The sequence below is a fragment of the Sminthopsis crassicaudata genome, chromosome 6 (assembly GCF_048593235.1).
Source record: "Sminthopsis crassicaudata isolate SCR6 chromosome 6, ASM4859323v1, whole genome shotgun sequence".
In the NCBI taxonomy this organism is placed as follows: Eukaryota; Metazoa; Chordata; class Mammalia; order Dasyuromorphia; family Dasyuridae; genus Sminthopsis; species Sminthopsis crassicaudata.
Window position 1 is genome coordinate 53788381 of NC_133622.1, and position 24476 is coordinate 53812856.

Genomic DNA, 24476 nt, shown 5'->3' on the forward strand with positions numbered 1-24476 from the left:
ATAATTAGGAGAATATAAAGAATTTATATACTAATATTGGCCCCAGAAATAACACATTAGGTTGCAATAGCAAAGCAGATTGTAATGCCTTTTCTTTCATGTTATTTTCTCTGATAAAGTCATATTAATTTCTGACAGTGCTACTGCACCCTAAGGATCACTTTGTATCTGACTTAGAGGTGAAACGTTTCATATTTATTGTCTCACGCATTGTAATGTAAGTTCCTTAAAAGTATAAATTGTCTTATTTTTCTGTTTCGATTCCCAGAACTTAGTTCAATGCTTTGTGTATAGTAAAGAATTAATAAAAGTTTCATCTATTCCTTCAAGACATTGCATCTAGATTTCTTTCATTTTCAAAACTTTCATTTTCATTGGCCATCTCCCATGCTTGGAATTCTCTACTTCCTCACCTCCATCTCCTGCTCTACCTGGATTTTCTTCAAATGCCATCTAAACTTCTACCTCTTCAAAAAGATTGACCCAATCTCCCTTAATATTAATACCTTCCCTCTAAATTTATCTTCAATTTATCCTATGTTTTATTTGTAATGGGCATCTCTCCCATAAAATAGTGAGATCCTTGAGAATAGGGAATTTTTTAAAATTTCTTTATATCTTCAGTGCTTAGCAGTGTCTAGTTAGTTGAACTGAAGGTATATTTTCTGATTCCTCTTCAGTGCCTAGTACTTAGTAGGTACTTTAAAACTATTTGTTGACTCATTAAAAGTATCTACTTTGTGATACTAGGAATCACAGAGCTTCAGACACATTCAAATAATGTTTTGCTTTTTTTCTATATTGATAATAAAATAATCGATTTGAGCCAGTTGTAAGTGTTTGATCTGTGTAAAATAAAAAAAAAAAAAAGAAATACAATTGTGAGGAACATTCGCTTTGAATCAGAATACATAACATCAGAAAAATTCACAAAATATAGACAAAATATTCACCAATATTTGCCATTTTTTCTTTGCTTCAGTTTCATTTTGGAGTAAAATAAAGGGATTGTTTTTATTCAAAGAAAAATATAATATATGAATAAGCAATTTTCTAAGCATGCTTTTTAGATAATATTTTGGTCATTATTCAGAATGTGAAAAGCAATACATTTTAAACATTAATTCTTGATCAATATTTGTTACATGTCATAAATTGCTTCTTTAGATTCCAGTTTTTTTAGCAATCCAGTCACGATAGAAAGTCACTTTGGTATAGACACCTGGTTTGTTCACTTTACCACATCCATCTCCCCAGCTCACTATTCCAATGAGGTACCAGACACCACTAGAACTAAGTGAAACTAATGGTCCACCAGAATCATTCTAAAGAAAGAAAAGAAAATGTTTATCATGTCATTCTTATTGTTATTATGCTTTTCTTTTACTCTGATTCTTATATGCGTCCATATTTACACATAATTTTACCCATTAGAATGTTAGCTCCTTGAAGATAGGGACAGTTTTTGTAGTCCTGCCCTTTGTGTATCCATAACCATTGATACACTGTAAGAATTTGATAAATACTTATTAATAGATGAATAGATGCCAAGGAATTTCTTTTTATACTTCATTTCCACGGAATTGCCATTTGGCTGGATGTTCAAGCAATATGACAGCATTCATACATCAATTTACTCTTCAGACTTTTCTATCTCCTTGAGAGCTTTCATGTTTACCTGTAAGCACCCTCCCCTTGTCTCTCTGCTTTCCCCCATCCTTAGTTTCAGCTTTCCCTTCACATGTTATCTTCAAGCATTAGAATATAATTTTCTTGGGGATAAAGGTTGTCTTTTTTGGTTGCTTTTGCATTTCTGACTTACCTTACAGGCATCAGCTTTTCCACTCAAATATCCTGCACATAACATGAAATCTTTAATCAGACCAGCATATATCTGTGGACGATTGCAAGTATCTGAATCAATGATTTCCACTTTGGCTTGTTGAAGTATCACTGGAAGTGGTCCTAGAAATAACAAAATATGTTATTAATAAGCTATTCTAAATGAGACCCAGGAGGATATACAGTTTTATTTCCTTACTTATAATTTTATTTCCCTACTTCTGGGATGATTTAAATATTGAATGGTCACCAATATCCCTTAAGAAGAAACATCAAGAAATGGAATAATGAATTATCTTTACAACACTTCCCTGCTAGGCTTTTGTCTCACTGCTTGTATTTTGGGGTCAGAAATTAACTATATTCCAAATGTCTATCAATGTCTCTAGACCTTACAGATGTTTCAGGCTCAGTTTGTGTCAAGGGCACTTACCTTACTATCCAACTAACAAACTTATGAGTTTTCTTATGGGTTTTTTAAAGAAATAAAATTTGGTAGAGAAGGATCTGGGAGTTGAGGATGGGGGTGTAGATATAATATTTAGGGCAAATGAGTGATTTTCACAAAGTTTTTGTTGAACTGAAGGCATATTTTCTCTGACTCCTCTCCAGTAGTAAACTACATGCTTAAAGTTAATATAGTTAAATAGTACAACTCATAAGACTAAGAGAAAGGTACATTCCCAAGATAAGGGAAACAAATATAAGTGGAAAATATCTAGTAATATCAGATACCATTCTCTTTCCTTCAGTTGTGCTTCTTTATTGGACAAAAATTTTACTTCTTTAGATTACGCTGTAAATCCTTGAAAGCAAGAACTATATTTTTATCCTTTTTGGTATCCCCATAACTTAAACTATTCTTGGCACATTGTTAGATATCTAATAAAAGCTTATTGACTGGCTGATTTCTTTTCTTCCAGCGCTATCTGATCTCACAATGTTAGAAGGGCCAATTTCCAAATACTACTATTGAAATTCCATTTTTTGTTTAAATATGTTGACTGATGGTAACTTCAGTAGAGACAGGTTATACTTCAACCAGAGTTACTTCCCACACTCACAGAGCATCTGCTCAGATTTCCAGATTGTGCCAACAGTTAGGTTCCTTAAGTACTAACCCCTCTGTACTGACTCACTGAGTAGTATTTGGAACTGTCCAGCACCAGGAATTGGAAGATAGGAGATGTTTTTGACTCATCTTGCACAACATTCAATAGAGTCTTCTTTGTAACTTGTGCACCTTCCATTAAGCTATTTAGTTTTTACTGAAGAACTTACCTTGCATGGAAAGTCTTCCCCATCCTGTAACAACCGCCATGTCACCTGCTGAAAAATCCTGTGTGGCTTCAGGAAGACAAATGGAATGAACACTGCTTGTGAATTTGACTTCTTTAACAAGCTGCACTAAAGCAATATCATTCCACAAAGAAGCAGATCGATAATCTTCATGAATAATGATGGTTTTAACATTTTGTTTCATATAGGGCTGATTTACTACATTTCCAAAAGTGACAGTCCATGTTTTAGGGTCTTTAGATCTAAGGACAAAATTTAATTTGGATATCTTCAGCATCCATGTCAAAATGTTATACCCAGGGTTTATTATTTAATAACATTAAGATTTTTTAGATTTTTTTATCATGTCCTCTTTTCACAACAGTTTACCTAAGTCTGCCTTTCCAGGTCTATCTTCCAATGCCATGCAAAAACTTCATTCCAATGACAACCCCTACCAAACTGGTGTGTTCATTATCCCAATTATTTTACATCTTCCCCCTTATAGTCCAACTTCCCAAAGAGATTTGCCTTTCCAAAGTATGTTTTATCTTTTTAGAATTTCCTTCATTTCCAATGTTTTTCCCTATCTCCTCTTGAAATCTCATCTCTTTAGTGAAAAAAATTTTGGCTTTCCCAAGTGGAAGTGATCTTTTTTTCTTCTGAACTACTACAATATTTATTGTTCATGCCATTAATTTTATACAAGTCCTATTATTTTATTACCTTTGTTCTCTTAATATAAGATCTTTAAGTAGGACAACAAATCCTTGGAAGGCAGGATCATATGCAATATCATAAAATCTCAGTTAGAAGAAACCTCAAAGAAACCTGAACTTGAATTGACTAGATTAAAAGTACCAATTAAATTTATTTAATACTTTCTATACAATAATTATTTTAGTTAATTAGGGAAAGTAGTTTGTTTTCCTACCTTAGAGAAGCAGAAAGAAGCTCTGATGAGCTATGATTTGCTTATGATCACAACTCTAACGTCTGAGGCAGGATTTAAGTACATGTATCCAGCATTTAAAATCCACTATTTCATATTGCTCTGTACTTTAAAACTAGAAGTCCTCTAGCCTTTGTTAAAGACCATCAATGATAGAGAATTTACTACCTTCTGAAGCATCCCATTTCATTTTTCTGTTCAAATACTGGCCATAACACTTGCTGACTGCATGACCACATAGCTTCTCTGGGCATCAGACTAGAAAATCTCAAAGATTATTTCCATGCTGAAACTAAGATCCTATAATAGTTTTTATTGTTAGGAACTTTCTCCCTCTATAGGACTAAGTCTATTGATTTTTAAAAATTAAGCCATTGCTCCTAGTTTTGCTTTAGATTCAAGGAGAACAAGTCTAATCTTTCTTATAATTAATGAGCTTTAGAAAAATACTTTAAGGCATCTATTACTTGCTTATCAGTGTTCTTCCTAAAATGTGATTTTTGTTTTATATGGCTCTGTATCTTCTACAGCATCAAGCAAAATATTTTACACATAATAGGTATTTCTTGCTTATTTGCTACAATCCTATCTTTTCATATTTCCCCTATAGAACTGAATTTGGTTTTCATACTCTAGAACAGAGGTGTCAAACATGGGGCCCCTATAGCCAGCAACACTATCAAGAATGGTCTAAAACAGATTAAAATGTAAATGGGAAAGATAAAACAATATATAGTAAATCTTAGATAATTATACATTTTAAAACTAAGTAATGTGCAGCCTGAAAAGCTCATTGGATTATGAATTAGTACCCTCACCCCATTTCTATTTGAATTTGACACCACTGCTCTAGAACATGGTAGTCTTAGCTTTACAGTGGAATACATAAGAATAAAGAGCCTCCTAGATTTGCCTCAGTTTTATAAGAAATTCAGAAGCCATGTTAAAAAGTTCATCATTCCTAAAGGAACTATGTTATATCTGAAGTTATGAATGTTGTTCTTCTGCTGATCTGAGTTTAGAACTGAGCTAGACTGAACCAGAGAAGGACTCACCCTTAATAGTTTATGTATCATTATGAGCCATGTCTCACTGGCAGTCAAGGGAAGTGGATCATTGAGGCTACAAGCTAACATACATTTTCAGAAATGAATTCTGTGTACACAAATTGCTGCATTGAGGAAGTAGTGGCCCCATTTAATAGGGTCATCTGCACTAGAAGAGTAGAAGAGAGTAGATAGAAACAAGAACATTGTAGTATAAAAGGGACTGAGAGATTTCTAGATGTAACAGACTCTACCTCCATCCTAGTGGTTGTGGCAGTCATTATATTAGTGGCACTTATAAAGGTGAAACCAAGAAATATAATATCATATAGGAAATACTAATTATAATAATTACCTACATTGGCTATGTTGTCCCTAGAAAAAAACTAATTGATAGGGCTTGAATTAGGTTTTTCTTTGCCATTTACTTGAGAGACTCAACTGTCTCCTTTGTTCTAAAGATACAGAACTTCACTTAAAAATCAAGGGGTCCTGTAATCAAATTCTATTTACCACCAATTAGCCATACAAGCCTTGGACAATTCAAACCATCTCTTGGATTCTCAACTCATTTGTAAAATCAGGAGGTTGAGCTATAATGATCTTCCAGTTCTAAATCTATTATTTCCCTCATTTTGGGGGACTAGACATGAGATTTCATTTCTATATAGAGTTTCCAATGAGGAAACTTCCCCTATCCATGAAGATTACTGGCCATTCTGCCATGTAGTTTTAAAATGTTGATTGGGTCAATGAGATATTAAGTAATTTTTCCAGAGTCATATATCATTGTATTCCGAAGGAGTGGCTTGAACTCAGTTCTTCCTAATAACAAGGCTATACCTGGAGGTATAACCCTGAATTTCATCTGATTCTGCAGACCTTCCAACATCTGCTTTAAGTTCCAAAGGCCATTCTGTATATATCCTTAGCTGTTCTCATTTCAAGAAAGTTGTCTACCCCATCAGAATGTAAGCTTTTTGAAGACATAGACTGTTTCTAGTTTTTGGGGGTTTTTTGGCACCCTCAGAGCATAACCAAGTGTATGGCATGTAGTAATGTCTTAATAAGTATTTGTTGATTGACAGAAGTAAGCATTGTTCAGATATGCACCTTGCTTTCATTATCATTTTTTTTAGTTCTGTCTGACTTTTTGTGACACTATTTGGAGTTTTCTTAGCAAAGATACTGGAGTGGTCTGACTTTTTCTTCTCCAACTTCTTTTACAGAAGAGGAACTGAGATAAATAGAGTTAAGTGGCTTGCCCAGGGTCACATACCTAATAAGTATCTGAGGCCAGATTTGAATTCGAGTCCCCCAACTGCAGAGCTGATCCACTGTACCAGCTAGCTATTCATAACTTTGTAGCAATAATGCTAAAAGGTCACATTTATGTAACATTTTAAAAAGTATTTTTGTCTAATAATTCTGTGGGGTGCTAGGCAAGTCCTTATATCTTCATTTTATAGCTAGATAAATTGGGACTGAGATAGTAAATAATTTGCTTCAAAAAGCTAGTAAATGATGAGTCACAACTTGAAACCAAGTGTCATGACTTGACGTCCAATACTCTTTAACTTGTACCAGACTACCTCGCTCCTTGCTCTTTACTTCAACTGATGGACTTACCTTATAAAACAATGAGCTGCAGATACCAGCCATCTTTTGCTGATCAGAGAAGCCCCACAGTAGTGCACACCATTCAGTTTTAGACTGGCTTGCCATGGCCATTCTCCTTCCTTGGAAGGTTTTCCTCCTACAATTCTGTTATTTTCCATGATTGGGTCCTCTAAAAACAGTTTTAGTCGTCTCCCACAACCTGTCAGAAAGAGCTGTTAGTTTATGAATACTGAGAATAAGAATGTTCGATTATGGCAATAAAACACTGTTTTTAATGATTAGAAGAGTATACTAAATGTAAATGTGAACAGGGCTGTCAAAATTGTACAGAAAGTAGTATTTTCTTCAGAGATTCCTGTCTTCCATTCTATTTTGTTTTCCTATTTAAGAGAATTTTCATATTCTGTTTGGTGACCATTAACCTCCCAAACTCTTTTTTTCCTCTTCCTTTATCAGAATCAGCTAACAGGGAATTCATCGAGGTTTGACCAGACTCACAACTGTAATTGGTGGGAACACTCCATGTGGATGGAAACCTTGGGAAGTAATAATGTGTCATCTGAGAGTTTATGATAAATAAGGAAATGAAAGTCAGGCATATTTTGAAATGTAACATAAACTTGAGGAGAAGAGATTTCAAAAAGTACACTCCCATAGCCTGAGATTCTAAAAAGAAGCTTGGATCATCAGATATGAAAGACTCTCAAGAATGAAATTCTCATGATAAAAACTGAGACACTCCAGTTATTTATAATGGCATCCATTAAAGTGGCACTCAGAACTGAACACAATATTTTAGAAGTCATATGACCAGGAAAGAGTACAATGAGACAATGGAATCTTTGTTTAAACAAGGACAATATATTTCTATTAATGTAGTCTGGGATTCTATTAGCTCTTTTGACTAGCACGTTTCACATTGCTTCTATCTATTATATAACCCCAGTATGCAATTGTCATTCATTCTGATTAATAATAATACTAACATATGTATCTATGTATATAAAACGTGTGTATCTCATGTTAAGGTTTGCAAAGTGCATTGCATAGAGTTGGATAAAGACACCAGTGTGTCTGCACAGTAAACTAACTCATCAACCACTTCAGACTTACAAAGGACACATATGAGAAGTGGAAGTAAGGGAAGGTAGCTGAAGACTCATCCAAAGAATATCATAAGGAAGGCTAAAGCCCAATATTTACTGTCTTGAGATAAATATTAATGAGGATAAAACTAACTTTTAAAACCATATATTGAGGGCAAGAGGAAGATCGAGTTAAACCTAGAGCCTTGGCTTAAAAGTAAATGGCTAAATGAAAACAGATGACAGAGAGAAGGAAAGACAATCTAATGGCTAATTTGCTCCATTTTTTCTACCAAAAATTATCTTTAGACAGGAAATAATAAAACAAGCTGGCTAGCAAAAATGAAAACCGAAGTATATGAGAAGGTTGTAAGGAAAATCTGTATCTCCTCTCAGTGAGGTTAGGAAATTCCTGACCTGGGTGGACTACAATCAGGACACTGAGGGAGCTTTTGGATAAATTTGGTGATATAATTGCTGGACTGCTCTTAAGGATGTCTGAGAAACTTTAGTGAAAAAGAAAGGTGTTTTGGGCCTAGAGAAACATAAATACTAACCCATTCAAGTAGAAAATATTTAATTTCTTCAAACAATAGTACACTCTGATATAAGAAAAGTGCTGTTCTCTTAGCAAATACTGTTAAGTATTTGTTAACAGAAATGCTAAAAATATAAAATATTAGGATTTTTAACTGATTTCCCCTCTGGGATTTTTAACCTCAGAATCAACGGTTTATGTGAATGAGCTATAAAAAGCTATGAGTCTTCTAAAAATATTATGTATTAAAAACCCAAACCCATGATATCTAGCCATAAATTCCTAATTCTTTTTAAATCCAGTAATAGGTTGGGCAAAAATTTTGCCTTTATAACATGACTTTTCAACTATAATTTCATGATTATTATTTATGAACATCTATTTCCTCCACCTTGCTCTCCATTCTCAGGGTACTGGGCATTGCTAGAAAAAATTATGGAAGTTTATTGACTAGTTCCAGTAGAAATTATTGTCATTTATCAAACTTGGGCTCTTGTTAATCTTACAAATCTCACTACTTGATGACTGACTCCCTGATACAGTCCCCACAATTTCACAACTTCCCAACTCTATTATCAATCTCTTCCCACTCAACCAATGGTTTGTCTGTTAATGGAGTGTTTTAAGGGGAAAAGTCCCCCTTTCATCCTTTATACAAATGCTTTTGGTGCATCTACTACGGAAAACATTACTACATATTTTAACATGTGATATAATTTAAGATTTTAAAGGGATGGTAGATGTTGAGTTGAATATATCTCTGGGTATATATTTTTAAACATAAAATATTTTTCCATTGTAATGTTTTTAAACTTACAGCTGAAAAAAAGTTCATCAGCATCTTCTTTACTGATTTCTGAAATAAGAGAAAAGATAAAACACAAAATTAGTTATTTCCCAAGAGTTGAAAGTTTGATAAGGAACAGAGCCATAAGTAGGATGATGTAGTAAGCTTTGACTTCCTCCGATAGAATATATTTTTCCCACAAAGGTCTGGAGACCAGGGTCCTCAAACCTTGCAAATCTTCTGTTAGCCTTTCATTTTTAGGGAGTTGAGGAAAATATGGGCCAGGACAATTTAAGGCCACACCAAAACTAAGGAAGAAAAAAATAGACTAGTCTATCTCTCAGTATGATGGTACTCATGGTCAGTCTTTCTGTCCTAGGACTATGTGAACTCTCCGCTCCTTATCCCATTATCTCCTTAAATTCTTTACTCAATTGGATTTTCCCCAGATGACAGAATCCCTATTTATGTCTCTGATAAAGATTTTAACTTATTTTTGGAGATCAATTATATGTAGACATTATTCACTCTAATTATTCAATTGAATGTATTAGCTGGGGTCTCTTCTATTTGATTTCATAATAGTGTTCTATTCTATTATATAATGATGAATAAATAAAATGTCCATTAATTAGTCATTCCACCATGCTACCAATAAGATAAGACAAATCAAACTAATCAGTTTTATAATATGTGAGCTGATTTGATGAAATGTTCAAAGTCAAAGCCTCTGAGATCCCTCCCACCTCTATAGTTACAATCTTATGAGTGTGACTGAAAAGTGAGATGCAGATTTTATTTCTTTTTTAATCCCTTATTGCAGATAATTTGAGAATTAGGAAAGGATTTCACTTGTAGCAAAGGTTTTGTTTTATTTCACTTTTTCTTAAATTATCATTGCTTCCAATGACCTTGGAAAATTAAGCTTTAGGAAATTATGGTAAATTAAATGTCACATGAAGTGTTTTGCAATTCTAAATGTTTTACATAAGTGCTAGTTAGTATTACTATTACTATAATTATCATCATCATCACTATCATTATTATTAAATAAATGAAAATACCAATAATCTTAAGAGAAGAAGGGTCTGTAGCCAAGGATTTTTTGTTGTCCTTTAGCATCTGATGTAAGATACTTTCAATTTTTCTCTTCATGTCAGCCCTCTTAGCAAGAATAAACTTAAATGCCAGCCAAATTTTAGCCACCACACCATTGGTATCAGCACTAAAAACAATAGGAATAGGTCAATATGTTGTTAATACCACCTTCTCATTCTTTGTTCAGATACCTCAGGATCTCTTAGCTCTATGCATTTATACAATTTTCCTTATTTAAATCATTAAATCTTTTGTCGAGCCTAGATTCATAACCAAAAAAAAGTTTACTCTGTCCATGCTTGTTAGTTTTATCCATGTACAGTTGGTTTTGCCAAGTCTCTAAGGACCTGAGGAATCTGGTATGTAGAAAGATATAAGGTCTAGAGCTAGAGTCAAAAATTAATATCACAAATAGATGAACATTAACATTAGCAGGCCAGACAACGGGCTGCAAAATCAATGAACAGTGATGCTAGGATTAGCATTAAAACCTCAAGTGAGCAGAATACAAGTGAACAGTCTTAACGATGGTTTTTCTCCTGACTTTAAACATGTCAGAAAGGTTGAAATGTCTAATAATAAAAGCTAATTTTGTTGCTGTATTCCAAGTAACCATCAAAGATGAAGCCAGTAGATAGAGAACTGGTCCTGAAATCAGGAAGACATCTTTGTGAATTGAAATTTAATCTCATATACTTACCAATATGATCCTGGGCAAGTCACTTACCTATATTTGTCTCAGTGTTCTCATCTGTAAAATGAACTGGAGAAGGAAATGGCAAACCGTTCCAGTATCTTTGCCAAAAATATCTCAAATGGGGTCACAAAGAGTGAAAAACAACCAAACAACAATATCAAGGATATGCAAAAGAGGTCAGTAGCTATCCTGCCTAATCCACATGTCCATTTATGGCATTGATTAAAATAATTTTTAACAGTGACAACTCTGGTTTATTATTTTTTTAAAAACCTCAAGATCAAGCAAAAGCAAAAATTGATCTAACTAAAAGAGATAAGGAAGGAAACTATATCTTGCTAAAGGGTAGCATAGACAATGAAGCAATATCAATACTAAACATATGTACACCAAGTGGTATAGCATCTAACTTCCTAAAGGAGAAGTTAAGAGAGTTGCAAAAAGAAATAGACAGCAAAACTATAATAGTGGGAGGTCTCTTAACCTTGCATTCTCAGAATTAGATAAATCAAACCACAAAACAAATAAGAAAGAAATTAAAGAGGTAAATAAAATATTAGAAAAATTAGGTATGATAGATCTTGGAGAAAACTGAATGGTAACAAAAAGGAGTATACTTTCTTCTCAGCATTTCATGGAACCTATACAAAAATTGACCATATATTAGGACATAAAGACCTCAAAATTAAATGCAGAAAGACAGAAATAGTAAATGCTTTCTTTTCAGATCACAATGCAATAAAACTACATTCAACAAAAAGTTAAGGGTAAATAGACTAAAAAGTAATTGGAAACTAAATTTAAAGAATGATTGGGTAAAACAGCAAATTATAGACACAATTAATAATTTTACTCAAGATAATGACAATGATGAGACATCATACCAAAATTTGTGAGATGCAGCCAAAGTAGTAATAAGGGGAAATTTTATATTTTTAGAGGCTTACTTGAATAAAATAGAGAAAGAGAAGATCAATGAATTGGGCTTGCAACTTAAAAAGCTAGGAAAAGACCAAATTAAAAACCCCCAATCAAATACTAAACTTGAAATTCTAAAATTAAAAAGAGAAATTAATAATATTGAAAGTAAAAAACAATTGAACTAATAAATAAAACTAAGAGTTGGTTTTATGAAAAAAAACAATAAAAATAGATAAACCTTTGGTAAATCTGATTTTAAAAAGGAAAGAGGAAAATCAAATTATTAGTCTTAAAAATGAAAAGGGAGAACTTTCCACCAATGAAGAGGAAATTAGAGAAATAAGAAGTTACTTTGCCCAACTTTATGCCAATAAATTTGATAACCTAAGTGAAATGGATATATAGTCTTCCCAGATTAACAGAGGAGGAAGTAAATTGCTTAAATAGTCCCATTTCAGAAAAAGAAATAGAACAAGCTATTAATCAACTCCCTAAGAAAAAATCCCCAGGACCAGATGGATTTACATGTGAATTCTATCAAACATTTAAAGAACAATTAGCCCCAATGTTATATAAACGATTTGAAAAAATAGGGAATGAAGGAGTCCTACCAAACTCCTTTTATGACACAGACATGGTACTGATACCTCAACCCGCTGGGTTGAAAACTGAGAAAGAAAACTATAGACCAATCTCCCTAATGAATATTGATGCTAAAATCTTAAATAATATATTAGCAAAAAACCAGAAAATCATCCCCAGGATAATATACCATGATCAAGTAGAATTTATACCAGGAATGCAGGGCTGGTTCAATATTAGGAAAACTATCAGTATAATTGATCATATTAATAACCAAATTAACAAAAACCATATGATCATCTAAATAGATGCAGAAAAAGCATTTGATAAAATCCAATATCCATTCCTATTAAAAACACTTGAGAGTATAAGAATAAATGGACTTTTCCTTTAAAATAATCAGTAGCATCTATTTAAAATCATCAGTAAGCATCATATGCAATGGGAATAAACTGGAACCATTCCCAATAAGATCAGGAGTGAAACAAGGTTGCCCACACTCACCATTACTATTCAATATTGTATTAGAAATGCTAGCTTTGACAATGAGAGTTGAGAAAGAGATTAAAAGAATTAGAGTAGGTAATGAGGAAACCAAATTATCACTCTTTGCTGATGATATGATGCTATACTTAGAGGACCCCAGAGATTCTACTAAAAAGCTATTAGAAATAATCCACGCCTTTAGCAAAGTTGCAGGATACAAAATAAATCTACATAAACCATCAGCATTCTTATATATCACTAACAAAATCCAACAGTTAGAGATACAAAGAGAAATTCCATTTAAAGTAACTACTGATAGTATAAAATAATAGGAATCTATCTGCCAAGTGAAAATCAGAAACTATATGAGCAAAACTACAAAACACTTTACACACAAATTATGTACCAAGATAAGGTCAAAATGGGTTCATGACCTAGGCATAAAGAATGAGATTATAAAAAAATAGAAGAACATAGGATAGTTTACCTCTCAGAAGGAAAGAATTTATGACCAAAGAAGAACTAGAGATCATTATTGATCACAAAATAGAAAACTTTTATTATTATATCAAATTGAAAAGATTTTGTACAAACAAAACTAATGCAAATAAGATTAGAAGGGAAGCAATAAATTGGGAAAACATTTTTACAGTCAAAGGTTATGATAAAGGCCTCATTTCCAAAATATATATTTATAAGAAATCAAGCCATTATCCAATTGATAAATGGTCAAAGGATAAGAACAGACAATTCTCAGACGAAGAAATTGAAACTATTTCTAGCCATATGAAAAGATGCTCCAAGTCATTATTAGGCTAGGGAGTTGGTTAAGGCACAGAGCAGTGAAATGACTTGCTCAGGTTCATATAGCTAAATATTAATATCATATCTTCCCAATTTCAATCCCGTCTCTATTTACTATTCTGTTCCAACTCTAGCATCTTTTTAAGAGAAGACATTAATTGTTTAATTTATTTGTAAACCTCTACCATTTACTTATTTAATGCTTTCCTATATTAAAAAAGGCCTGGTTACACAATATTTCTGAAGAGAATTGCTTGATTTTTTTCCTAAAGGAACTTGAAGTATAGGGATTATTGTAAAGTGTTAGCTTCTTGTTTTGTACGTAGTGAGTCTACCACCATTTCAAACTACATGACCACTTACTGGAAATGGTCTCTTTTAACTCAAAGAATTCATGTTTCTAGTTATTGAAAGAAATAACTTACGATAGACTGATGACTTCTAAGTTAAGATACTGTTTGGATATCCTAGAATTATAAAATGTATCCACCATCTGTTAAAAGAAAAAACAAGATAATAAGCAAATTGTTTTAATATGCTCAAATGTCCAGGAATGTAGATTGAAATAAGAATACACCAGTTCTGACTTACCAGATTCTGTATTTTTTCACTCAGAGCTTTGCCGTCCTGTGAAGTTCTTTTGCTACAGTCATAACTCTCAGAAATACCAGAGACAAAAAAGGTACCTTGATAATAGTGGGTCCTTTCTGAGAGAAAAAGAATTTTTTAGAGAAACATACAGCTGAAAAGGATATCCTGAAAATCCAGACCCATTGCTTCAAACAATAATCCCTAGAATCATAAATTTAGCACTTAGAAGGAAACTTTGGGGTCATCTTGTTCAAGTCCCTCACTTTTCATATTAGAAAATTGAGACCCAGAGAACTAGATAAACAAAATCTCACAGATAATAAATGGCAAAGTCCATATTTTAAACTAGATCTTCTGACTCCAGATAAAAATGTCCCCACTTAGAAATCTTTTTTTTTTTTAGACAAGTAAAATAGAAAGCTGATTTTAGTCATTTTCCCCTAGAGTAATTTTTGAGGAAAGAACAAAATGGAAATTAATTTATGTGGGCCACTTCATTAAGGTTACTTACTTATGCAAATTCTCCTAGCCTAGTGATCTTCTGACTTGATACTATTGTGTAAGCAAGGACATATGAGTAATTCTTTTCTTGCATCCTTCTCTTCTTTGGGGTAGAGTCCTTATTTTTCTAGTGTGATACAACACCAGCACCCCTATGTATAGTGTTCAATGCCCCAGAAGCATTTTTCCTGCTCCTCTTTGTTCAGAAGCTTTATACTATGCTTTATTACCTTCAACAGACTGTTGACAGACTGTTACCAAGCTCTACTGTAAATTGATTCTCACGGCCATAGTACTGAAGTACACTATCTAGTTCAACCATTTTATTCATATTCATGTAAGGAGGATGCTGTGAGTGCTGTTTTTGCTTTGTCCATCTAGTTTATATGTGTTTTTATGGGTCTATCTCAGTATGGTTCACAGTGGGGGAAGAACACGTATTTCTAGAGTATCCTTTTCCTATCCTGATTTTAAGTGAGACGGATTCCTGCCAGTAAAGGAAGCAGGACATCTGATCCAGAAAGTGGACATTCTGACCTCTTCAGAGAGAGGAGGTATACATATAGAATTAAATCCCTCTGTTTCCTTAGCTATTGCTAAACCAGGGGAGATTTTTTTATGTTCAAGTTATATTTCTCATTATTATCCATTAATAGGAAAGGAGGATCTCATGCTTGGATGTATATCCAAGGCTTGACCTTTCTACCAGATTCCACTTCCACAATGAATGCACATAGTAAATAATAATAATTAAAAAAAACTCTTTATCCAAACTGATAGCAAACAGAAATCAAAGAAATATAAACATACATAAACATATATACACATATATGTATATGACTATGTACCAGACAATACACAAAGTAAATAAGCTCTCACTTTGGGAATGAAATAATTCAGTTCAACTGAGAAAGTGTCTCAGATCTTACCAAGGTGAAATTCCCCAAGTCTCTAGTGTAGCAAGGTGGGAATAGGAATATGACAAGGACTGCCAGTTTTTCTGCATGTCAACTTCTTTCTAAAGTCTTTCTCTCCCTTCAAGAATCTGAAAAACTAGGAAAGGTAGATCTTCTCTTTCAAAGCTGAAAGCCTGAAGACTAGGACAAGGGAGAATGTGATGGGACATAGGAGAGAAGTAGGCCAAATACTCAAAGAAATTTTGAGAAAAATAAAATTATTTTCTGCAGGGAAAAGGATTAGTCTGAGCTTCATGATAGTACCTGAATTGGCCTTTGAATGGGGAGGTGGGGGTTTTCTATAGATAGACATGAAGAAAAAAATACATTCTAAGTATGAATATCTCAAGACAGAGGGTGTGGGACAAGATCAGAGAACATCTATTAAGCAGTGTGAAGAGGGAAATTATATGAATGAAATAAGGTGATAGTTTTGGGGAAAGATTATTGTAATAATGCAAAACAGATGTAGTGTTCCCTTGGCATAATGAGGCAGCCTAATATTACAAAAAAGAGTACTGGATTGGGAATTGAGGCACCTTAATTTGAATCTTGGCTCCACTATTTGCTATTTTCAAGAATTTTAAGTTACTTAAGTATTCTAGGTATGTTTCCTCATCTGCAAAAATTATATTTGTTCACATAAGCCATGGATCTAAGTGTGGGGCATTTTAAAGGTGGCCTTCAGGAAATTATGGCTTGACTTTTTGCCTATTTATTAATCCTAAGATTTTCAAATTGTGATAATTGTGATTAAATTCTTGGAATTCACTTAATAGAGGTGATATGTCTTTTAGTAACCCTCCAGTTACACTGCATAATACATATATCCCTATATCTAGTGCAGTAGAAAGAATGGTGAAGTTGAAGTCAGAGACCTGGGTGACCTTGGAAAAGTCATATAACTTCTCTGAACCTTAGTTTCATAATCTTTAAAATAAAGGAGTTGGGTGGATGACCTTGAAGGTACTACAGTTCTAAAACTATGATCCTATTCAGAGTTGTGCTCTGGAGTCAACTCATATTGGTTCCAAAGAGCCAAATGTGAAATTTTTGGCATGAGCATTTACACCACACACATTGGAAAAAGCTACAAATCTTGATTTCTTGCTTTGTTTATTGTCTAAACTTAAGAAAGTAATGGTAAAATTTGATAATGCAGGTTTAACAAAAAATGCTGTGTATTTTCAGAGAGCTGGTTATTAAACATATATCAACATATTCTTTAATGAGAGAGAAAGAGAGAGAGAGAGAGAGAGAGAGAGAGAGAGAGAAAGAGAGAGAAAGAAAGAGAAAGAGAGAGAGAGAAGACAGAAAGTCACCACTTTGGATACCCAGGTTCAAGTCCTTACTGGCAATCATTGGTAATGTGGCCACAGACACCTCACTTCATCTCACAATGCCTCAGGTGACGCTTTAAGAATACACATGACTATCATGGAAAAGTTTTTCATAACTATACATGCATAATCTATATTAAATTGTTTGCAATCTCAGTGAGGTGGGATGAGAAGGAAGATGCAAAGAATCTGTAACTCAAAGTTTTAAAAATGAATGTTAAAAATTGTTTTTCTATTTAACTGGGGAAAATAAAATACTAACTTTTAAGACCCAACAAAAATCTATTTAATAATCATGGGTAACTAGTCATTTTATCAGACCTGAGGAACAAATTCAAGAATGAAGTAAAGAATTGAAAGTAGGTTTATTTGACCACTGGGGCTAATTCCTGGGTACTTCGAAGTGATCATCCCAACACATTCCCAGGTCCAAGTGCCCTACTATATTGGTTCACAGGCAGAAATATCATGAAACAAATTTCTTTTTTTAAACAGATAATGAAGATAATTAGCAGAATAAGAAAGCCTTGGGACTATTTTCCCTTTATAACTAACTCAATTCAACTGATTTAAGCTGTACAAAGTTGATCCTATATATGAGCAACGTAGGCACTAAGCTATACGAGGTCATATTGAAAGGTCTGCTCCCCCACCAAAATATCCTCTTCCTCATCTCCGTCTATGCATATCGTCACAGCAACTGAAATTCTCATCTTTGGAGTCCTCTCTTTAGGTTAAGAAGTAGTAGTTAAGAAGCAAGAATGTTGTCATGTGCTCATTTTGGTTATCTGTTATTAGAAAAACCATTTTCTGGATGATGCATTGCTATTGGGACCTTCAACTCAGCAATTCCACAGTTAGGAATAATAAGTCTGAGATATAAGGGTGCAGAAAATAGGCTGGTTTCCTATCATATTAAATAAAGGGTATACAAAGCAGTTTGACTACAGCCAGCTATGCAGGACCACTAGTGACTATTTAATGTTCTCATTATAATCTTGATCATTCTATTCATCCCAAACACTCTTATTTTTCCACACCCACATACAACCACATAGGTATGCAACTATGTTAAGGATAGTGTTTTATAACATAAGGCAGAAAACTGTGTCAATTAATATTTCCAACCCTGGCTATTGTTATTTCAATGGTGAACATAATGTTATAAAATAAATATTGTACACAATAAAAGTTTTTCCAAAACATAACTAACTGTTCATAAATATATAACAATTAAGAGAAAATGAAATTGTCATAAACTGAAAAAGTCAAAACATAAACAACACTGACCAGTTCCAAAAAAATGAACAAGGAGACCAATGGTTAATGTCAAAATCACCAGAATTCCAAATGTGATAAGGGCAATCATCCATAATGGTAGGGATATTCTTGGGGAAGCTCTGCCTGCACTGTGAAGGAGAAAGAAAACAAATCAGAGGAATAGTAAACCTATTCCCATTTTATTTCCCTAGCTGGGTAACTAGAGTACTGGACTTGGAGTCAGTAATATGTGAATTTACATCCTGTTTCAATGTTTATTAGCTGTGTGACTGTGATCAAATCATTTAGCCATTATGTGCCTCAGTATTCTCATCTGTGAAGTGAGGGGATTGGACTCCCCCTTCAAAGTCCTTTCCAATTCTAGATTTATGGTTTCATGATCCTTTACATCATCCAACAAAATATGTTCAGTCATTTTGATCATGTCCACTCCAACTCATGTCCAAACTCCTGATTTGGGGTTTTCTTGGCAAAAATACTGGAGTAGTAGTAATATTACTTGTAAATTCATCTCCATTATCACAAAGAAAACATGAAACAATAGAAAGCCTACATTCTACAAAGGGGTTTGCCAACTTTGATTTTACTATTAAAAAAAGGAGTACTTCACTAATGGTCTTTCTATGCCTTTAGGAATCATCCAACTATAATAAATATATTCTTTTTTTGGCTCTCAGTCTTTACCATGACCCACAATAGTGTTTTTCTCCATATCTTTATGGAAGTCTTTAGTCTCTGTTCTTAAAAAAGCTTTGATTTTCTCTCCTCTGACCATTTGGTAATTAACATTTCCTCAAAGCCTTCTTGATTCTCAAAGAGACATGATATTCCAAGAATAGGTTTCATTTGATAATTCATCTGGTTTTATTTGGAAATCAGCAGCAGAGCAGAAAGTCTTACTTATATTGGTGCAATGTTTTGTTTTTTTTTTTTTTTTTCTTTGGTGAGTTGATGACATATTTTAGAAGTGGCTCAGTGTTCACCATTGTCAGGAAAGTTTTGCTAACAGAGTCCAACTAGAAAAGGGATGTCAAAGTACATTTGCAAATGTTATTGTGCTAAGCACTTAATAAGTCCCCACAGAGTGACTAATGGAATCACTGGGATTTGACTGGTATGAGGAACTTTTTATGAGAAACCTCTCTCCATCAATTCAATTTGGTCTTACAGAGTTTCCTTGAGAACTGAAAATCAGTGATTTGCCCAATGTCACACAACCACAATGTATTAGAGATAGATTTGACCCTAGCCCTTCCTAACTTCAAAGTTATCTCCCCTCTATAGCACACTACCTCTTAATTGCATCATGACCCAGAACTAAATCTACTTAATGAAATCAGTACTATTCAGACCAACTCAACAAACATTTATTAAATGACTAGATGATAGAGAATTATGGAACACCAGGATTTTACCCAAAAAAAGAGCAAGGGAAAGAGGCATGGTGGATGCAAAAATCTGTGGCATTTTATAATTTCATGTGTGAGAAGCAGCTTGAAAGACCCTAAGGATATCCATACCCATAAAAAGAACAGGACTAGTCATTTAGTGAGAGTGAAGAAAATATAGAAGGATAATCTAAGTACTGATGTCCATGAAATAGCAAAAGAGTCTGTCAAAGGTTTCTAACAGATTCTCTATGATAGATTTGTAGAAAGGCATGGTAACTGTACTGGATAGGAAAGTATGGAATAGGGATGATCTCCACCAGTGGAACATCTACTCATACAGATAAGATAATGGATCTAGTAAAACAAAATGATCAATTTAAGTAATAAGGACTAATGGCCCTATTAATACTTGTTAAGTGTAATGCTTCTTTGCTTGGAGACAGTATCCTGTGTGGGTGGCAGTTCAAATTAGTTACTGATTTTCCAAGTAATTAATCATTAGAAATCCTTATGTACTGGTTGTTGCTCAATTGTGCCCAATTCTTCATGACCCTGTGGACCACATCAATATTTCCCATGGAGTCTTCTTGGCAAAGATATTACCAAAGACACCATTTCCTTCTCTAGTATACCCTGGTTACTTAATATGTATTGTAGAAAGGAAGAAAAAGCCCCCAGCTATCTTCCATCATGAAAGCACCAGATAGTTAAAATAGGGATTCAGGGGTTATACAAAGACATTTCTTTACTTCATTTCTTACCCTCCCTCTGTGGTCAGTCATGATTCTTTTATGTATGGAGGCTCAGATAACCTTCAGGAGTCACTTGAGATTGATTCCAATGACATTATAAATGCTGATGGGTGAATAAATAATGGTTCAAATGAACTATTTCTAGTACAGATCACACAACTGTAAGTCCATGTAGCTTGACAGCTTATACCATACTTATGCCCTGAAAGCCAACTGAAACCATGATTACCCCAAAGAATTTCCATTCCTCTCTCTCTCTGTCAGAAACAATCAAGAGGATCCCCTCTTCCTAAAGATAGACTAGGATAATTGCCATGACTCACAGAGTAATAATTATACATCTTTTAAAAGAAAATCTCGATTTGGCTTTTGTACTTTTTAAAAATGTCCTAATAAATCCTTTTTGTAATGAACAGGACCTCTAGTTTCTATGGATTGATTTACAACATTTAATCAGGAGAGAATTAGTTGATGCTATGTTCCAAATCATTTTTATGTGTTAACATACTGGCTAATTTTGAAAAACCAAGAATAATGATGGTAATATTCATAGATTACCAGTGATAGCATCACCTCAAAAGAGACAGTTCACTCTTTTATTCATTAGGTTAACCTTGGGTCAGATATTTCAAAAGATATAAATTAATATTTCAGAATTAAAGTGAATTTAATTCAGCAAAGATTTGTGGACAAAAAAAATCAATCAGTTCAATAGGAAAAGTCATTTTAAAGTGACTAGTTAATAATTAATTCTTTAATTTAAATATGTAGTAGGTATTTAAATAAAATATAATTAATTTCAATTCAGAATCTAAGAGACTTTAAGAATAGGGATTCTTTGTTGTTGTGAATAACATTAACCATAGCTTAATAAAATAATGGTATAATATTGATGATCTCCTCCCCCCTACCTCTTTAACCCCTATTCCTATCCTCTTCCCCCTTGTTCTCCCCCCACTCCCCACCCTATGCTTTTTAGACCAGAGACTCATTATGTCATCTTCAGATTCCATGCCTGAAACTAATTTATAAATGACACTTTCTTTTTACCACTTCAGCAGTTGGTCATTTTAATCAATTGTAGCATTCAATCAACAAGCATTTCTTAGCATCTAAGACATATTAGAAAATATGCTAGACACTGAAATTATAATGACAATAGTAGAACAGTCTTTGACCTCAAAAAACTTGTAGGAACTTACAAGAGGGAAAATACATACTTATGTAAGTAAATGCAAAATAAATAGAAAGTAATTTCAAGAGTAAGATAGCCATTAGAACTAAGGAAATAAGAAGAGGTTTCTTGGAGGTAACATTTGATCTGAGTCTTGAAGGGAGTTAGCATTTCCAGGAGACACTGACACTTCTCAATCCAATATAACCAGTGACTATTTTCATGGCATTTTTGCTCTTCTGCCCTCTGGAATCAAACAAGCAGGTCTAATGCCATGCCTATATTATAGCTTTACAAGAAACTAAATATAGCTTTCACGGTACACCCCTAGAACTTCTCCAAGTAGAAAATTCCCAAGTTCCTTAAGTGATTCTCATATAGTATAGTCCCTGAGTCTTTTAATATTCTGCTTCCCTCCTTGTTGTATACTCTTTATCTTAGTATCTTTCCTAAAAAGGTACCCAGAACATCATACTACAGATGTCTTCTAAGCAGAGTTGAGTATAACTATCACTTACCTCTCTTCAAGAGAATAGAGTAGAAGGAGAGGAGAAAGAAAGGAAGAGAAGGAGGGAAGGAAGGAAGGAAGGAAGGAAGGAAGGAAGGAAGGAAGGAAGGAAGGAAGGAAGGAAGGAAGGAAGGAAGGAAGGAAGGAAGGAAGGAAGGAAGGAAGGAAGGAGGAAGGAAGGAAGGAAGGAAGGAAGGAAGGAAGGAAGGAAGGAAGGAAGGAAGGAAGGAAGGAAGGAAGGAAGGAAGGAAGGAAGGAAGGAAGGAAGGAAGGAAGGAAGGAAGGAAGGAAGGAAGGAAGGAAGGAAGGAAGGAAGGAAGGAAGGAAGGAAGGAAGGAAGGAAGGAAGGAAGGAAGGAAGGAAGGAAGGAAGGAAGGAAGGAAGGAAGGAAGGAAGGAAGGAAGGGAGGGAAAGAGGGAAGGAAGAAAGGAAGGGAGAGAAAGAAGGAAGGGAGGGAAAGAGGGAAGGAAGGAAGGAAGGCATAGAGGGAAGGAAGGAAGGGAGAGACAGAGGGAGGGAGGGAAAAGAAGAAAGGGAAAGAGGGAAGGAAGGAAGAAATTAATAAGGGAAGAGAAAGGGAGAGAGAGACAGAGAGAATGAGACTATACCATCCTACTGGTGAAGGGCTATTATTTTAGAATATAGTCAAACACATTAAAAAATCTGGTAAGATTATTCTGATTTCAGATTCATTCTTTTTTTACATTTTCCAAAGAAAATATAAAAGAAAAGAGATTTCAATAATCATTATAACATCATAGATTAGGGTTAAAAGGGACCATCTAATCCATCCCCTCATTTTACAGATAAAGATCACCCCTATATAATAACAGTAATCTATACATTTCATAATTCTAAAACAACAAAAAAAAAGTTTTCTCCATTTCACTCATTCCCCCTCTAAGAGAGCCAATTTATAATGTTTTTCCTTTCCCAATATATTAGATGGTACTTAATTCTATTTTTTTCTGAAATATTTCTAAATCTCTCATAAAAAACACACTACAGATACCTAATTCTCCCAAACAGAAAATGAATAAGGCACTCTCCCCTAGTCACATATTCTGTTTTTTGTCTGAAAGTCATTTTCCAATATCAACAAGCACATCTCCACTTACTTATACATCATGTATTGATGGCCAAGATGATGGTGATGATTGAAATAAAGGGGACTTCTCTGTACCACCTTTGTCCTGATGAGAGGTTTGCAGTTTAATATACTACCAATTATGATACCTGAGGTTTTGTAGGCAGGGTGAAAATACTTAGGACACTCAAGATAAAACTTGTCTAGCAAGTGTTAATGACAACAGTTTTACTATAGTTTTTTGTTGGGTTTTTTTTAAAGGCGTTAACTTGAAATGAATAATTGTCCTTAAGTTGGTTATTTAGGAAAATACAATAGAAACAATAGCCCTAACTTGAATTCTTTACCACGGAGGTACACCCTAAATACATCACTGTAGATCAATGAATCAGGATTCTGAGTCAGTTTTTAACCAGTCCTATCATGACACCTTCTTGACTAAAGCCAACCTTAACCAGTTAGAAGAGCTTGAGTTGGTGACCTGAACAGTGTCTTTTTTTAAAACTATGATTAGTATTCTCCTCATTAAAAGAAAAAAAGCATTGTTTCAGGTCAACTTAATTTCCTTTTATATGAAATAGATCAATGTTGGGGAACCAAAAGCATTTTGAATCCCAAAAGCTAAGGACAGCAGATAATTAGTACAAAATGGTAATAGGATCATAGGTATAGAACGAAAAAGGACCTTAAAAATCACTGAGTCTAACTTTTCATTTTACAAATGATGAAACTGAGGCACAAAGAAATGAAGCCACTTGCTTGGTATCACTTAGCTAATGAGTTGCAGTTCAAATCCATATTTTTCCAACTTCAAGAATAAGTAGCCTAATATATTATATCAAGCCATCTGCACTGTTCAAAAGTATGAGTGTTTATGTTTATGTGTGTATGTGTGTGAAGCCTAGCTAGCTCCCTGGAGGCCTCAAGATCAGCCAGAGTCAGGATAAATAAAAGTCCTTGGTCTTTAGGGGGAGAAGCAGGCAAACAGCCAGGAGTTTTGCCAAAGATCTCTTCCTGATTCTGGAGTCCAGAATCTCCACCTTTCTCTTTCTCATCCTGCTGCCTAGTGAAGTCTCACCTCTCTCACCCCACCCTCTAATCCTTGTGTACAATGATCTTAATCCCAAACATTGAGCCAGCACCTATGGTGAGAAGGGCC

The 24476-nt window shown here is 34.1% G+C and overlaps 1 protein-coding gene across 1 annotated transcript; it reads right to left on the bottom strand.

The window, feature by feature from the left end:
- Window positions 1-1087: 1087 nt before the first annotated feature.
- Window positions 1088-15150, bottom strand: LOC141547263 (transmembrane protease serine 11B-like). The gene is made up of 9 exons (XM_074275745.1): window positions 15087-15150; window positions 14328-14443; window positions 14162-14229; window positions 10213-10373; window positions 9179-9217; window positions 6748-6937; window positions 3124-3383; window positions 1823-1965; window positions 1088-1325 (listed from the first exon to the last, which is right to left on the bottom strand). Exons 1-9 carry the CDS (start codon window positions 15148-15150, stop codon window positions 1164-1166), a joined length of 1203 nt encoding a protein of 400 aa, XP_074131846.1. The 3' UTR covers window positions 1088-1163.
- Between the last annotated feature and the right edge of the window lie 9326 nt (window positions 15151-24476).

Excerpts from the sequence above, each read along its gene's own strand:
- LOC141547263 (XM_074275745.1), bottom strand. The coding sequence starts at position 15,150 with ATGGTTGAACTAGATAGTGTACTTCAGTACTATGGCCGTGAGAATCAA. Across the intron at positions 9,218-10,212 it reads TTCTTCTCTTAAGATTATTG|AAATCAGTAAAGAAGATGCT; the intron begins GTATTTTCATTT and ends CTCTTATTTCAG. Across the intron at positions 6,938-9,178 it reads TGATGAACTTTTTTTCAGCT|GTTGTGGGAGACGACTAAAA; the intron begins GTAAGTTTAAAA and ends TCTTTCTGACAG.